Genomic DNA, 17947 nt, shown 5'->3' on the forward strand with positions numbered 1-17947 from the left:
TTCTTCCTTCACTCACCCTTGTTTTTCAACAAACTTCACTGAGTGCTTGCTAGGTGCCAGGTACAAAAGCCACACAACACCATTGCATCGATGAGTAATTCGGTCTCTTCCCGGAAGGAGATGACAGAATTGAGGGGAAGGCAGCTGCTTGTGAGGCCATTACAAGGAGACTCAAGTGTAATGGGAAGACAGAGGAGGGGCATCTGCCCCAAACTTGGTGGGACACTGAAAAGCCCTTCTTAACTGTCAGCCAGGTGAAGAGATGGAATGGAAGTCTATTTTGTGCAAAGCCACTAGCCTATAGACAAGAAGGCTGGGGGTTGGGGGATTGGGAAGGTGCTATTCATAGTAGAAAGTCATTTCTTGGGGAAAAGTATAGAGAATGTTGGTGGGAAAGGGAAAGATCGGGAAGCCAGCAAACTCAACGTTGAGGGCCTATGAGATGGGCTGAGCAGTTGGAAGGTTGGGATGAGAGCAAGGGGCACGTGGTGTCGGGGGTGGGGGTGCTCCTGATCCATCTCAGCTAAGGGATCGAAAGGTAGCAGGACTGTGGCCAGGAGACCAGATAAGGAGCTGCTTTTTAAAAAGCCAAGTGAAATATTTGGTAAGGAAACTGGAGTGGGGAGGAGAGTGGTGGTGGCAGGCAGCTCCAGGAATTTTCCAAGGGTAGAATTCATAAGGCGCAGTGATTGATTAAAAGTGGGAAGTCAGGATAAACAGAAGACGAAAGGATGACACCCAGGTTTTCTGGGCTGACCAAGGACAACTTACTAAAAAGGGAGACAACTGGGGGAGAGGAAGTTTGGGTGGAAAGATAACAGGTTAATTTATTATAATGCTGACCTTTCCGGGGTTGTTATAAGTCTTAGGAACACTGTCAGGGAGGCACCCGGCACAGCACGTGGCATGGCATGGGTGCTTGATATATACTGACTCTTACTCGTGTTCCTTTTTTTTTTAAAAAAATGAAGTCTATTTCCGGCCCTGTTTTGTGAGATGATAATGTTCTTTTGCTATTGAGTGTGTGCTCTTCAGAGCCACAAGAAACTGTAGTTGTGTTCACTGTGCCACACGTGTTCATGTATGTTTCTCTCTCTCTCCTTCTCTTCTGCATGCTGCCTGGGGACTGGCTTCCTTGTGGTCAGAACCAATGGGCAGCGCCCAGGTGACCCCGGGGACTCCACTCTGCCTCCTCACCACAGGTGATCACCAGGCGGGTGGGAGGGGGGGTGAGAGTGACCAAGGCTCAGCAGGTCCTCCAGGCCAAGTGCACCAGAGAGGAATGCAGTCCCTCTACCCCACCACCCACCCATCCACCCAGCCATCCACTCACATAAGGAGCCAGCCAGCCATCTCTCCCGCCTACTGATGCTTACTCAGCACTGGCTACCACATGCAGGGCACCGAAGGAGCCAGTGATGACCCAAAACAAGCATACTCCTCCATCTTTCCAGGAGAGGAAGGAGTCATTCGCTAAAGAGCTACCCAAACAATTGAACCACCGCCTCTTTGAGAGGTGTTACCAAGGATAGATGTGCAGTGTTCAAAGAAGACACCCGGGGGCTAAGGGCGGGTCCCATGACAACTAGCTGTGATCAAGGGTTGGGAACAAAGTTGGCCCAACATGTGAGAGCTAAGCAAATGACCAGATGATCTCAGGTCTGCCATGGGCCACAGACAGGTCCCTTAAACTGGATGAACCCCACTTTTCCTGCCTGCTAAACAGGATGGAAAATGCTTGCCTCTTCAGGGCACCATTTTCACAGCAGACCCTGTACCCCTAAGTCCTGTGTGGGGGTGGGGTGGGGTAGATCCGGTGTGTTCTGAGATGAAGCAAGGTCATGAATGTGAAAGTGGCTGGGGTGGGAGTGCCTTGCCTAGAGGCGGAGCATGTTCATGCACACCAGCCCCTTTCCTAGAGCACACTGCAGATGTATTGTCTCATCTCCTGTAGATGTCTATAGTCATGCAGAGGTGCAGAGCCAGTCCTGTCAGAAGTCAACGCCTGCATTGGTCTGGGTAGACTAGAGAGACAAATTCATAGTCACTCATTTTTTATTAATTGGGGGCTCTTACAGCTTTTATCACAATCCATACATATATCCATTTTGTCAACCACATCTTTACATGTGTGTAATGGAGAACTTTGTGTCAGAGAGTAATTGTATAGTAAGAAAACTCCCCAGCCCAATCCAGATTAAGTCCATAAATCCAATATTAGCCCATATGTCTGATACTAGTCTATAAATTCCTCTTCAGACTCACACAACACATGCAATGACACTGAGTGCAGGAAGATCACAGGCCAATGGGTGGAAAGTCTTGTGGATCCAGTGGCAGTAAAAGCATCTAAGTGTTAGCGCAGGTCTCCACGTGGGTCCTCCAGCTCCAAGACTCTGGCTACCATCAGAGAGGAATAGAGAGTGTATCTGGCCTTCAGTAAGATATTTATCTCCTTCATGACTCCAAATGAGGTCATCAAACTGCCATCTGATTGACAGGCTAGACTGCACCCTTTCGCTCTTAATACTCTCCAGTTGGCAACAGATTTTGTAACTACCACAATGCCCATCACTTACTTGGGTCTAAAGAATCCTGTTAGAATCCAAGACAGTTAAACCCCTTAGGACTAATATTGAAAGTAGCCATACGAGGAGGGGAATGGAAATGTGGGGGGAGATAGGGGGAACCAATCACAATGATTTACTTTTAATCCCCTCCTAGGGGGATGGACAACAGGAAAGTGGGTGAAGGCAGACATCAGTCCGTGTAAGACATGAAAAAATAATAATTTATACATTATCAAGGGTTCATAAGGGAGGGAAGGTGGGCGATGGAAGGAGGGAGAGAGGGAGGGAAAAATGAGGAGCTGATACCAAGGGCTCAAGTAGAAAGAAAATGTTTTGAAAATGATAATGGCAACAAATGTACAAATGTGCTCTACACAATGGATAGATGTATGGATTGTGCTAAGAGTTGTACAAACCCCCAATAAAATGATTTCAAAAAAACCCAAAAACCTGTTGATCTAGAGAGTGCAGGAATAGGGCCTTCCCAGTCACTGGAAACTTACTTGAAGATGCCAAACTTTCAACTGCCAGTCCTCTCGAGACCAGAGGCCCAGACCACAGCCTCCTCTCTGCTGGGCCCTGACTGGTCAGTATTCCTTGGGGGTCAAGGGTGTGATTCAGCAGACAGGGGTGACCAGAATCAAGCCTTCTAGCATCTTCTCAGCCCACACAGCCCACCCACTTTCCAAACTACAAGACATCGCTGTTATGACTGTCTTCGATAGGGCCCTGGCTACAGAGCCTGAGACGGTGGCAAATGCTGGGCAAATGCTTCATTGAGCATGTCCTCGGGAAAAGGAGTGCAGAAGCAGGGCAGGGAAGGGAAGCAAGGTGGACAAAATGCTTTCCCAGGAGTCCACAGGTTGCCTCTGGAGCAGAAACTGCACCACAAAGCTGAGGGTAGGGGGCAACCTTTTCTACCACCATGTCAGTCAGCCAGCCATTGACTTGCGGTACCCTAGAGATGCATAACTTCCAGGGGATATGCCGGAGGGTACTTCTTCAGGAGGGGACACCATCCTTCTCCCCCAGGAGTGACTAGTGGTTTTGAACTGCTGAGCTCACACTCCTAACTACTATACCCACAGAGTGGTGTTAAACAAAGGATTCTCTCCTCTTAGACACTACCTTGTCTAGCCATCAGTACTTCGTAAGTCATTGCCAAGTGTCAGCTCCTGGCCAACCCTGTCACAGGCCCACCAGCCTTACCCTTCTCCAAGGCAGGTGGTAGCTGTCGATGGACTGCCAGTGACATCCAGAGGAACATGACTCTCCCTGCTGTGCCCACAGCCAATTGATTGGGAGTCTGTGTGAGCGGGTCCGTTTCTGCCCGGCCATTGTTCTCTAGGCTCTATTCAAGGCAAGCAGTCGGATAATGTTTTCTTTAAACAGAGCCAATCTCATATCAGGCACATTTGTTCTTACCTCTTGCCTCGCGAGGCGTCTGAATGTTCCTCCTCTGACAGGTTTATTTCATTGTGTCTCATTTATTTCTACATGCTCCTCTGTCTCCTTTGATGGGTGAGGTGCCTGTGAATGCCTCTCCGCGAGCAGGCCGTCCCTTTCAAGGGGTGTTTTTGTTAATGCTTGTCCCCTGGTAGCAATAATGGCTGATGTAAATAATAACTGCCTGGATCGGAGTGATGGAAACCTTAGGCTGTAAGCACAGACATCCTCTGCTCCCATCAGCACCGACTCAGAGAATGTGGTGACCGACATGTTTTGTAGCAGGAACCGCTGAGCATCAGGGGCCCTAGAAGTACATTTAGCTCTGCGCTCTGCTGCTTCCTGTCGGTGGGGTGGGGTGGGAGTTGGGGGTCCTGGGCAGACCATTCCTCTGCTCTGAGCCTCATGCTCTCTTTGAGAGCAGGGCTACAAATGAATGCCCGTGGCCATCCTTCCTGCGGCGAGTTAAGTGTCATAACAAGCGCCAGCTTCTTTGTGCACCTCTCACGCCAGCTAGTTCTGTATTCGCAGTCCCTTCAGGCTCTAGACCACAGTTTCTCCATCTCAGCGCCACTGGCCTTACGAATTAGAGACTGTTGTTGTGGAAGTCTGTTGTTTGCTTTGGGGGATGGTTAATAGCATCTTCAGCCGCTACCTCTGGTCCCTTGTCCCACAGTTGTGACCCCCAAACATAACTAGAAAACAAACCAACAAACTCACTGCCATTGAGTTGATTCCAACTCACAGTGACCCTATATAAACTCCAGACATTTCCAAATGTCCCAAGTGGCAAAATCACCCTTAGAGAAACTCTAGCACAGCATTGTCCAATCGAAATAGAATGTGAACTGCATGACGTAATTCAAAATTCCCTAGTCCCCTTTCCAGAGTAAAATCAGACATGTGAACTGAATTTTAACAGCCCTTATGGCATACTGATTAATTGGACTGTGTAAAACAAGGTTTGCAGTTCAAAACCACCAGCCACGCCATGGGATAAAAATGAGGCTTTCTATTCCAGTAAAGAGTTACAGTCTTGGAAATCCACAGGGGTGATTCTATGCTATCCTATAGGGTCACCATGAGTTGGAATCAACTTGAGAGTAGTGAGTTTGGTTTTTCGGTTTATTTTCTTTAACCCATATAGCCTAAGTATTATCATTTGGCCATGTAATCCATATTAACTAATTAGAAATCAAATCTACTCGATGCTCCTTTTTTGTACTAAGTCCTTGAGCTGTGATATTTTATACTGCACAGCGTATCTCAGTTGGGATGATATTAAATGTGAGTGGATGCAATGAAACAGAATCCTAAAGGGCAAAATTGTATTCAATAAGAAAATACATTTTATAGTGCTTCGTTTTAAAAATTAAATTAATAGAAATCATTTATTAACTAGCTACACTCCAGGTACTCAATAATCACATGTGGCTATCATTTTAAACTGTGGGTCTAGAGTTTAAAAAACATTGTGATCATCATTCTCACTATTGGTGAACCGAATATATCTGTTCAAAGAAGAGGCTCGGTGAGTCCTCAGTGTTGATTATTCTGTTTTTCCCACAGAGGACAATTAGCAATGTCTGGAGATGTATTTGGGTGTCATCAATGGGGGTAAGGTACTACTGGCATCTACTAGGCAGACGTCAGCAACACCTACACTAAGATAATAAATATCCTCTTATGAATATATTGGGCATCATTTTATAGTGGCTTGATTGGAAGCTTTGGTGGATATTTGATTAGTTAACATTTCTCCAGAGAGGACTTGTCCACTCCAGGCCTACCTTGTGTAATCTTAAGAAGGACATCTATACCTCTAGGCCCAATAGGAGACCAGCCAGGGCCAGTCTGGAGGGCAGATGGGATCACCAGACATCATTCCATCAGAATGCTTTCATCAAGACCCAAGGTAGACCTGGCGATGCAGCCTTGGGCCCCCACTGCCAGTTCTCTGAGCCTCGGTTTCTTCTTCTATTGAATAATGAGAACGAGCTCCTATACCGCCAGACCTACCCCCTGACAAGCATCAGTGGAGACAACAGAAGACCCGCAAGCTCTTGGATTGAGCAGCGCCACTAAAATCCCTCTCTACCCCTTCTCCCTCTCCCTCTCCCCGTCGTCCCTGTGCATCCTGGTAAAACTCTCCCTGGTTAAATCCTTGGACTCAGGCCACAATGCACTCACTGAGCTGCTCCACAATAGCCTCTAAAGAAACGACCCCATGGACCCACGTAGAAGGAATGGAGCAAGTCTGTGTGGGCAATTGGCAGTCTCCCTTGGCTCACACCTTGGACCCTGCAGACCCTTAGGGGTTTGCACCCTACATCAGAAGGGACGATGATGTAAGAACAGGGGAGCCGATGGGAGAGAGGCTCAGCCTGAACACCACGGACCTGTTTGATTCCACTCAACCCATCCTTGTGGTCAACCCAGACATCCCTGCGGAGAGGCCAGTCCCTGCAGCGGGACCTCAGGCTTGGTAAAGTCGAGGGGCAGCGAAAAAGAGAAAGGCCCCCAAGGAGAGGGATTGACACCGTGGCCGCAACCTTGGGCTCAGGCTTAGGAACAGTTGTAAGGATGGCGCAGGGCCTGTGAGGTACCTGGTTCTGTTGTGTGTAGGGTCATTATGGGTGGGGGGAGGGGGAGATAACCGACTCCATGACACCTAAGGACAATATCCCTGTGTCCAGCACGCAAACTACTCATTCCCTTGGACACATACGTAATGCACTCAAACCCGAGCAGCTAACGAACACTCTAGGAGATGTGCCGGCGGGGTCCATCCAGACTGTCTTTCCAACCATCCATGGGGACGCCGACTCACCCTTGTTCACCTGCCACTGTATTGATCTGCCGGTGAGGCGCTCAGCACTGGGTTTCAAGTCACGGTTGGACTTGGAAGCAATGCCACCTGCCAAGCTTGCCATGAAAGGAGGGTGATTGGCAGCTTCCTTGGGATCGGCTGGGCCCAGCCCCACTGCATTCACAGGGCCACTGGGACCCAGGACCGGAAGTGCGGGAGCCTCTCCCGGGGTGCCGAGTGCACCTGTCTCCCAGCTCTGCGGCTGCTGCCCACGCCCCAGGCATCCTTCTAGGTCTATGATCGCGCTAACAGCCTGGCTGCTTTTCAGCCCGCCTTTGGGCCAGGGGGAATAGAAGAGCTTTTAATACAGAACACAGTGATGCCGTGTTTCTGCTTCCAAAAGAAAAGGGGCCGGGGCGAGAAGAAAGGAGACATGTTCATGGTGGATTTGGCTGGAATCTCCGCGATCGATGTTAGTCCCCTCGCTGGGTTCCGTTGCACGAATCTGAATTCCGTGTAGCCTGTTTCCCCGCTCCGCGCTCTGATCCTGCTCTAGCTGCCGCTAATCCTGTCTATAGATTTCCGCCTCCCTCCCGCGCCCGGCTCGCCCCTCCAGGTGCTCCGGGGCTTGCTCCAGCCGCAGAAGGGGTGCTTTGGGCAGAGAAGCCCCTTCCCTCGCCTCCCCTTCGCCTGCCCCGTTGGGCCGGGTTACGCAGTCACCCATTGAGGGATCAATCGGCTGGAGGCGGTAGGAAAGAATTAAATTACATTTCTGAGTAAGCGCCTTAGAGAAGCTCCGACCGCTACCGCACCCGGCTGTGCCTTGGGGATGAATGAGATCAGGCTCACTGTCCTTCCAGGAACGTGCAGGACAGAGCAGCGTGGCCCTCCTCCTCTCTGGGCCCGCCATTGGCCTGGCCCCTGTTAGCATTTGCATTTTCCTCAGAGAAGTGCTAAGACCTCCCTCACACTGGAATCCATTCCCAGGAGACTGAGATGGGCGGGGGTCCACCCCGAGAACTGTGGATGGACCTCAAGGAGCCGAGGGACAAGAATTGACATCCAGATAATCTCTTTGGTCCACCCCCACTGCCCCCAGGGCTGTAGCGATGGGTGGAAACACAGAAACAATTGTGAGGATGGCACAGGTACCGGCAGGGTCTCCTGGTGTTACGTTAGGGAGTTCGCTATTGGAAGGAGCCAAGTGGATGGCACGCAACAACAACAACGTTGCCCCTGTGAGGTCACCATGTTTGCGGGGGGGCTGATTCTCTCCACCCTGGGCCTGCCACTGCCATTTGCATAGTCTTAGCATCTGCTGCTGGTCCCTCCCTAGCCTTGGCCTTCCCATCCGCAAGGCTGCGGGATGCATCCTCTGTGTCCTGGGATGGGGTCACCAGTAGATTGCCTCTCAGGGAGCTTAAATAGGCATCTCTAAACGGACTGTGAAGCTGCCTGGGTTCCACGGCTCTTAACCCCATAGCAGCTCCAATCAGTTCAGTAGGACCACACGCTCTCCCTCCGGTTACCCCAGGAAGTCCAGAGGGACCGCTATCATGTTGCTGCAGGCCATCAGAGAGACTGTGCGTTCCCCTCACTTACATCTGCTCTCCAGACTAAGCCCTTAATCCCCATCGCTGCCCGTGGGTGCTCCTCTCTACTGCAGCTAAGCAGCTCTGAGCCCCTCGGGCTCCAATCTCAGCACACAGACTTCTGCCAACAGAGAGCCGGCACTGTCAGCACTGAGCTGACTCAGCCTCCTTGTCAGCAGCAGCAGGGCAGGATGAGTCTGAACCACAGAGAGCTGGGGGGTAGGAAGAGGAGGGGAGGCTTCACAGATGCCATTTGTCCCACACCATTGGAGACCAGGTGAGAAATCAAGGTTGTCATCTTGTTTTGCCTAAGCCAAGTTGTGCTGTCCCTTTTGGTACACATCTGTGTCCGTCCCCATCAGGCTAAGCTTTGATGTCCAGCGTGCACACCTCTCTCTCCCACTGTGTTGTGAGCTCCCAGACAGCAGGGATCATCTCTTAATTAGCACCTTGCTGGACCCACTCGTTTCACTAGGCAATGTCTAGGACTTTTTCTGTAGCCAAGGTCTGCCTTAGTGCTAACGGGACCAAAGTGATGGGTTTAGTCCACTGAAGGTTACTTAGCTTTGTCTAATTCCATGGCAACACACCTCCTTTCTATTTTTTGACCAAAGATTACTCATAATTCTGGACATAAGTAGAGCTCTCACCATTGATTCAAACTGTCAGATGCACCAACAATGGGCTTGACTTGTGGACCCTCCATTAGCTCTGATCCCCTCTTCAGCTACATCCTGCTCTTAATTTAACCTGATGCCCAACCCTGCCTACAAGCTTCACGCTAGCCCTGCTAGAGTACACAGCCTTGTACAGTTATAGCTTAAGATCTTAGTCTAGTCACAGGCTGTATCCCATCGCTCGCTACCCTCCTGGTATTGCTCACAATGTACACTTTTCTAAGGCACAAGAGGGAGCCGTCACAACAGTGTCTATTACCAAAACCCCAAACCAAACCCTCTGCCATTGAACTGGTTCCAACTCATCATGACCTTAGAAGACAGAGTAGAACTGGCCCTGCGAGTTTCCAAGACTATAAAGACTTACGGGAGTAGAAAGCCACACCTTTCTCCTGTGGAGTGGCTGGTGGATTCGAGCTGCTGATATTGTGGTTAGCAACCCAACACATAACGCACTACCGAGCCGGGGCAGGTTTTAATCTGCCCGGGCCACCAGAATAAAAGACTACAGAGTGACTAGTGTTTAAGCACAGAATTTGATTTCTCCCAGTCCTAGGGGCTAGATGGCTAGGGGCTTGGCCATGCCAATACCTCCCAGGGGCTTTGAGAGAGGAACTCTTGTAAACCTCCTAATTTCTGGGGACTGTTAGCAGTCCTTTGCATTCCTCAGCTGCTTGTATAAGCATCTGCCTCTGTCGTCATGTTGTGTCTGTCTTTCTCCCTGGGTGTGACTCCCCCTTTCTAAGACCCCACTCAGAAGAGATTACAATTATGACCCACCTCATAACAAAAGGGGAAAGCCCCATTTTCCAACAAGGTCACGTTCACAGGTACAAGAGTTAGAACTTCAATGTATCCTTTTGGAGACAATCTATAATGTGATGTCCCTGCCTTTAATTTTCCATATGCAACATGCCAAATGGATGAAAAAGAAGCATTTTAGAACACAGGAATTTTCTAGCAAGCCTACGAGTTACCAGAAGGGTTTCCTGTGGCCGTCCTCCATATGATGCGTAATGGGAATGAAAGAGAATTTGGCCCACACAGTGCTGGTTGTGTACAAAAGGTCTGTGTGGAGACATGGATTTCGAGATGCACGGGAATGAGTAGAATCCGCATTGGGAGAGCCATTTGTTTGAGTGGACAGAGTGCTTTGAAACAGTCAGCGAAAGCACAACCAGCCTCACAGCGTGGTATTGTTAAGGCTCTTCAGTTCTGGCCCATCGCAACCCATAGACAACAGCAGGAAACCCTGTCCAGTCACTGTCCAGTCATCCCAGCAGTCATTGACGTTCGAGCCTATTGCTGGAACCACTCTGCCAATCCATCTCATTGAGCCCTTCCTCTTTCTTCCTGACTCTAAGCTTCACCAAGCCTTGTCCTTCTCCAGGGACGGGTCCCCATGATAACATGCCCTAAGCACCGGAGATGAATTCCCACCTTCTTTGCTTCTAAGGAGAATTCTTCATATTCTTCTTCCAAGACAGATCGGTCCATTCGGTTAGCAGTACATGGGATGCTCATTCTTCTTTGCCAACACCTTAATTCAAATGCATATTTTTTCTTTATTCTTACATATCCCTCGCCCTGCTTTCTCATGTATATGTGAGCAGTTGAAAACACCCTGTGTTGGGTCAGGTGCACCTTAGTCCTCAAAGCGACATATATACGTATTTTCTTATTAACACTTTTAAAGAATCTTTTTGCCAGTTTCTCCCAATGTAGTACATGATCTGATTTCTGGATTGCTTCTCCCATGGGCACCGATTTCAGATCTAAGTAAGATGGAATCCTTGACAACTTCAAGCTTTCCTTTGTTGATCGTGATACTGCTTACGGGTCCAATTGTGATGATTTTCCATTTCTTTCTATTGAGGTATAATCCAGACGGAAGGCTGTAACAGTCTTGGATTTTTTATCAGAAAACACTTCAGACCTCTTCAGGTTTGCCAAGCAAAGTTGTGGCCTTTGTATATCAAAGGTTATTGAGGAATCTTCCTCCAATACTAATGCCATGGTCTTCCTCATATAGCCTAGCTTCTCTGATTACTTGCTCAGCAAACAGATGATTTGGAGCCTTGATACACACCTGGACTGACATTAAACCATGCTGTGTCCCCGTGTACTATTCACACGACTTTCTCTTGGTCTGCACGCAGGCTACACGTGAGCACAGTTATGTGATCCGGAAAGCCCACATCCGTAATTTGTCCAGTGTTTCTGCCTAGGCAAGAAGACACGGGTCCCCATCTTTGGGATGTTGTCTACTTTCATCCAAGATCCACCAGCATCAGACTGATACCCTTCTTTGGGATGGATTTGGAAGTGCACGGGGCCAAACAGAAGAATCAGCATTTGAGGGGCCATTTATTTATCCGAGTGGCCGACGTGCTTTCAAACACTCCATTAATACTATTCCTGTCTCGCAGGGTGCTAGCCTCCATTTAAGGCTGAAAAAGAGGCCAACCCCTGTCAGCAATATTTAGCAGTTTGGGTGGTGTCAGCTGTGATGAAGTCGATTCTAACCTCTGAGGACTGAGTGGGTAATCTTGAGGGAGCCTGAGATAGTAGAAATGTGTACATTTTTATAATACTTAACACAGGACTTATTAAACGGTATTCCACAGCCAGGGGAGAACTATCTTTGAAAAACTTGGATCCCTGTGGAGTTTTCCAGCTCTTTGACATTGACTCTAAGATAAATCTCAGCTAAAAGCAATTACTGTCATATGATGAATTGAGGCAATTTATTTATTACTTGAAAAACATCCTAGGTGATGTCATTAGAAGAATGATGGAATAATCCTTCTCAAGCACTGCATTATCAACCAGATCTTGCGAGGAAGGCACCGCTCTGGGGTGTGGAGGAGGTATCGGCAATTTAAAAAATTAGTCATAGTGAGATCAAAGAGAGATTGTTGAAAATAAAGCAGAATTCTGTCATCTCAACTTGAGAAAAACTTGTCCCCCTATGGAATTATATCGGATGCTTTTGTTGCGAAATATGAAGAAAGCTACGCTTGAGAAAGCCCAGAGATTAACTAATCAAACTAAGCGCAAGCTGTAAGGGCTTGGTGATGATGGCTGAGTATACAAGGGCCGTGAAAAGGAGGAGGAAACGTACATTTAAAAAGGTCAAGTTTAAAGATCATGTGACCACAGGCACTATAATTTGACCCGCATAATAAGATTCACCTGACATGTTCATCAGTCCCTTAGATATTAGAATTCAGCATGTTCATGGGAGTACACAAGGGAGGTAATCCTTAAGAAAGCCAAGTGGGTGTGAAGCGGAATTGTGGGGGGTAGCGGTGACAAACTCAGCAGGGACAAGGAAAATGCAAAATCCTTTTAATCTGACTGCCCAAGACAAGACTCTAGATCCCCTAAATGCCAGGCTGCTGCCTTCTCCAGCTACGGATTTCTCTGCTGGACAATCTCACCCCTTATTTTTTGTTTTCTCTTCTTCCCCTGTCGAGGTCTCAGAATATTATAGTGGAATCTCACGGCTCAAAGAGAATGAGTGCAGATCTCTGCCCTCTCACTTCCTGCTATTGCTTTGTGTCTCTGGGCCTTAGTTTCCCGCCTCTAAATTGACTGTAATAATATAGCTTGCTTCACAGGGCTGTAGTACTGATTAAAAGAGGGAATATATGTAAAGGGATTGAAACAGAAGCCTGGATTCTAGAACAAGCCCTAAATATTATTGTTAATAATATTGCTGTCCTCTGGACACAGCCCCGTTGAATACCTTTTATACCCGAGGTAGTCCAAGGCAGCTGCCCTGTGGACAAGAGAATAAAACACTGCCCCGTCCTTATCCAGTCTCATAATTTTTGCCATGTTTGAGCCCAGCGTGGCAATGATTGTGTTCATCCATCTCATTAAGGGTCTCCCTCTCTTGCGCTGAGCCTCCCCTTTACCAAGCTTGATGTCTATTTCCAGGGACGGTGCCAGCTGGTAACGTGGCCAAAGTACTTGAGACGAACTCTCTCCAACCTCACCTCGAAGGCACATGCTGGTTGTACTCCTTCCCAAACAGATTTGTTCTGGAAGCCCATGTTTTATTGGACTTTCACTTATTTATCATCCAGCTTTCCCATACATATGAGGAAGGTGAATCTGTTCCATGGCTTGGGACAAGCAAACCTGAGCCCTCAGAGACACCATGTGATTTCTTCACTGCGGCTTCCATGAATGTTGATTATTCAGCCCAGAAAGATGAACACTTTGAGGATTTTTCTTCTTCACATTGAGCTGTGATCTGTACCCAAGGCTGCGGTCTTCGATCCTCATTGGGAAGTGTTTCACGTCCTCTTCACTTTTAGCGAGCCAGGCTGTGTGTGTCATTGGGATGTCACAGGTTGTTAATGACGTTCCTCTAATCCCTATGCTGCGCTCTTAAAATATCTCCCCGTCATACAGACTGAATCAGTATCAGGGAAAGAAATCGCTCCGACACACACCTTCCTGATTTTAAACCAAGCAGAGGTCCCCTGTTGTGTTCAAAAGACTGTCTCTTGGTCTACATACAGGTTCTGCATGAGCACAATGTTGTACTCTGGAATTCTCATCCTTCACAAAGTTATTCATAGATGGCTGTGATACACACATTGAATGCCTTTGCATAGTCAGTAAGACACAAATAAACATCTTTATGTTATTCCTTGCTTTCAGCCAGGACCAGTCTGATGTGAGCAATGTTATATATTGCATTCCATGTCCTCTTCTCAATCAGGATTGAATTTCTGGCAGCTTCTTATAAGTGGTTTTGAACTATCTTCAGCAAAATTTGGCTGGCCTATGATGTGAATGATGCTCTTAGATAATTTCCATATTCTGTGTGGTCATCCATTTTGGAATGAATACAAATATGAATCTCTTCCAGTTAGTTAAACTTGGTTAGCTGTCTTCCTAATCTCTTGATATAAACTGTTGAGTGCTTTCAGTGCCATATCTGTTTCTTTAAGTATTTCCATTTTTTTTTTATTCTGGGGGCTTTGTTTTTGCTGATGCCTTCCATCCTCTTGGGCATCTTCCTTCAATAGCATTTTGATCATAGACAGTCTCTCAAATTGGCTGAATGCTCACTCATTCTTTTTGGTGTGGGGACTCTGTGTTCCTTACATCTTCGTTTGATGCTTCCTGCATCATTCAATATATTGTCCATAAAACCCGTCAATATTTCAACTCAAGGTTGTATTTTTTACCTTCAGTCTTTCAGCTTGAGATGTGCTGAGTATCTCCCCCCCATGTGGTTTTGTGACCCACATCGGCACCTCTTATTACAATGCTTTACTTTTCCTTCTCTGGCTGCCTTATACTTCTGTTAAGTTCTTTTGCTTCGACGTTCCTTCAATTTGTGTTAGCTGCTATTCTATGTTCAAGGGCAACTTTCAGTGTCTCTTTTGACATCTGTTTTGATAGGTTCTCTTTTTCCTGCCTTTTCAGTGATTTTTTGCTTTCTTCCTATATGATGTTCTTGATATCATCTCTTAACGTGCCTGGCTTTCAGAAATTAGTGTTCATCGTGTCTAATTTTTTATTGAGATGTTGTCTAAATTCTGGTGGGATAGCCTCAGGGCTATCTTTTGTGTCTCATGGACTTGTGGATTTTTTCTTCAGTTTCAACCTGAAGAAATTGATGGGATTCTCCACAGCCTGCCCACGGTATTGTTTGGGCTGAGAAAACGGTGTGGATCCTTGTTCTCTTTGCCTGGGTGATTTCATTCTGAATCCTGTGTATGACTGCCGACGAAGTCATGCGCATGGTCACTGTGTCATGGAAAAGTGGCATGTGCAATGAGGTCATTGGTCTTGCAAAATTCTATCCTATGCGCTCCAGCTTAGTTTCTATAAACAAAGGGTGTATTCCTACTGTCTTCCTCTTTTCTCCAACTTCCACATGTCATCCACCAGTCAGTATGAAGTCAACTTGATTGCATGTTTGATCAATCTTAGACTTAAACATCATTGGCTATAGTGCTTGGTGTATACATTTGAACACTGGTTTTATTCGCCAGTCTTCCTTGTAGGTTTATTGATCGTGTCCCACCACATTCAGAACTGTCCTTTCAGATAGATCTTGAAATGTTCTTTTTTATGGTAAATGTGATGGCCATGCTCTTGAATTTTCCATCCCCAGAATACTATGCCTTATGATTTTCCAGAGCAAATGACCAAGGCCAATCGATCCATTTCAGCTTGTTGGGTAATCATTGAACTAACTACAAGGTCAGTGGTTCAAACCTACTAGGCCCTCATGGGATACAGATGAGGCTGCCTGCTCTCATAAAGACTCCACCTCAGAAACCCTACACAGGGTACCTCAGAATTGGAATTGACTAGATGTAAGTGGATTTAATGCCTAGAACTTCAGTCTTTATAAGTTTCATCCACTTTGCCTATATTTACACAGTTTAAGACCTAGTAGTCCTAAAATCCAATCACAATTTCCCCACGTTGTCCAGACTCTACTAAAGCCAAGACGCAGTACTGGATATTCGCCTTACTTTAACAAGCCTAGGCACCATCTCAAAAGTGGCAAAGCGAGAACCCAGAATCACTTTTTCCTAGGAAGCCCTTCCTGACCCTTGGCTTGTTTTTCCTCACATCCATCCCTCAGCCTTCCCCTGCTGTGTTGAGACATATCGGCAGCCCTTGCAGGCTCTCTTTTCTGAGTTCCCATCTCAACTGGTTTGCGGTTTAGACAATGCTTTAGCTTGGTGCCATCAAGTTGATTCCAACTCATTGCAACCTCTCTGCGACAGAGTACATCGGTCCCATAGGGTTTTTTAGGCTGTAATTTTATTTTTTACAGATAGCATGATCACTTTATTGAATCTCTTTACAAAAAATATAGTAGTTCATATTTATTATTTTTAAATACCTGGATTCATCAGCTGTATGTTTTTAATTTATCATTTTAATCATTTTATTAGGGGCTCATACAACTCGTATCACAATCCAAATAGACATCAATTGTATAAAGCACCTTTGTACATTCATTGCCCTCATCATTCTCAAAACATTTGCTCTCCACCCAAGTCCCTGGCATCAGCTCCTCGTTTTGTCCCCTACCTCCCTGCTATATCCTCCCTCATGAACCCTTGATAATTTATAAATTATTATTTTGTCATATCTTGCCCTGTCCAACATCTCTTTACCCAATTTTCTGTTGTCCATCCCCCAGGGAGGAGGTCACATGTAGATACTTGTAATCGGTTCCCGCTTTCCAACCCACCCTCCCTCTACCCTCCCTGTATCGCCACTCATGCCACTGGACCTGAAGGGATCATCTTCCCTGGGTTCCCTGTGTTTCTAGTTCCTATCTGTACCAGTGTACATCCTCTGGTCTAGTCAGACTTGCAAGGTAGAATTGGGATCATGATAGTGAGGGGTTGGAGGGTGGGCAGGGAGCATTTAGAAACTAGAGGAAAGTTGTATTTTTCATCGTTGCTACATTGCACCCTGACTGGTTCATCTCCTCCCCAAGACCCTTCTGTAAGGGGATGTCCAGTGGCCTACAAATGGGCTTTGGGTCTCCACTCCACACTCCCCCCCTATTCACTATGGTAAGATTTTTTGTTCTGATGATGCCTGATACCTGATTCCTTCGACACCTTGTGATCACACAGGCTGGTGTGCTTCTTCCATGTGGGCTTCTGAGCTAGATGGCTGGCTGTAATTTTTATAGATGCAGATTACCAGGTCATATGTCACCAGAACCAGTGGGAGATACAAATTCAAAACAGGGAACTCTTCTCCCTCACTTGGTCTTAGGTTGCTTTGAAATGACTGTGTTTCCTTTAAGACCCCAGTTCTCCTTGGAAGAGCCAACCAGAGTTGTATCTCCTGTTGGGGGGCGCTGATCTCTGGGGCCTGGGGAGGCCCCTTTCTCTCCAGGATGAGCTGGATCACAGCTTCCTGCCTTTACACATCTCTGAGCTGTCCCACCTCCTCCTTGAATCCCGGAGTAACCAATACTCAATGGTAAATCCCCACCATTGGAAAGGATTGGGGTGCTCTTTCTATTTTCCTTGTTGAATACTGACTTCTGTAGGTTCTAGGCTGGCAGTTATTCCATCCGTTATTGAATTTTAAGGGGACAATGAAATCATTAAGTCTATGTTTCTCTTTTCTTGTGTCAACATTGCACTGGCTCATGCAAAATATCTGGATTCCACATTTTCCGATTTGAAAAAAAAATTTTTTTGCGACAGCATTTGTTTCTCCCCAGGCTTCTCGAACCCCTCCTGTTCGCTACCATTTCTTTCCTCAAAGACTGCCAAAGTTGTTCATTATCATGATTACAAGTACCCTGGGTGCCTTGGGATGTCATTGGTAAAGTCTAGAGGCTTGAAAATAATGAAGTATCCAGATGCTCAGATGCTCTCTACCAACTTCTTTCCTCTCTTGAACTTCAAGTCCATCTTAAAAATAGCTTTCCAGTCCAAGAATTTGCTTCAGCAAAATCAGGATAGCATGTGGTGCATACCTGACTTCAGCAGTCCCAGAAAGTTGTCCAGTTTCCCAGTCATTTCCCTGTTGTCTTCCTTGGCAAATCCCCCCTTAATCAGAGATGCCTGAGATGCGTAAAACATCCACTGGCATAGAGGTATCAGCTCAGAGTCAGGATTTCAAAGGTTTTCGCTACTGGGTGCCAGCTCCAGGCAAAGCCAGAGTCAAGAGAGAGAAACTTCTCAACAAAAGAAGTCATTAAGTAGACCAGGCTGAACTGCCAGCACAGTGGGATTTGACCCTGATAAGCCACATGGGGGACAATATGCCCTTGGATCTCTGAGAGGCGACTGTGTGTTTCAAGGAGTACAGCTTTTAGGAATTGTGTCCACT

General features: G+C 46.9%; 1 protein-coding gene across 1 annotated transcript in view; it reads left to right on the forward strand.

Annotated features, from left to right (window-relative positions):
• Positions 1-17947, forward strand: part of PTPRT (protein tyrosine phosphatase receptor type T) — an 890723-nt gene that overhangs the window by 691474 nt on the left and 181302 nt on the right. The window contains exon 14 of the mRNA XM_075527730.1: positions 1146-1202. Within this exon, the coding sequence (XP_075383845.1) occupies positions 1146-1202 (57 nt within the window). The remainder of the gene's footprint in view (positions 1-1145; positions 1203-17947) is intronic.

The sequence above is a fragment of the Tenrec ecaudatus genome, chromosome 12 (assembly GCF_050624435.1).
Source record: "Tenrec ecaudatus isolate mTenEca1 chromosome 12, mTenEca1.hap1, whole genome shotgun sequence".
Lineage (NCBI taxonomy): Eukaryota > Metazoa > Chordata > Mammalia > Afrosoricida > Tenrecidae > Tenrec > Tenrec ecaudatus.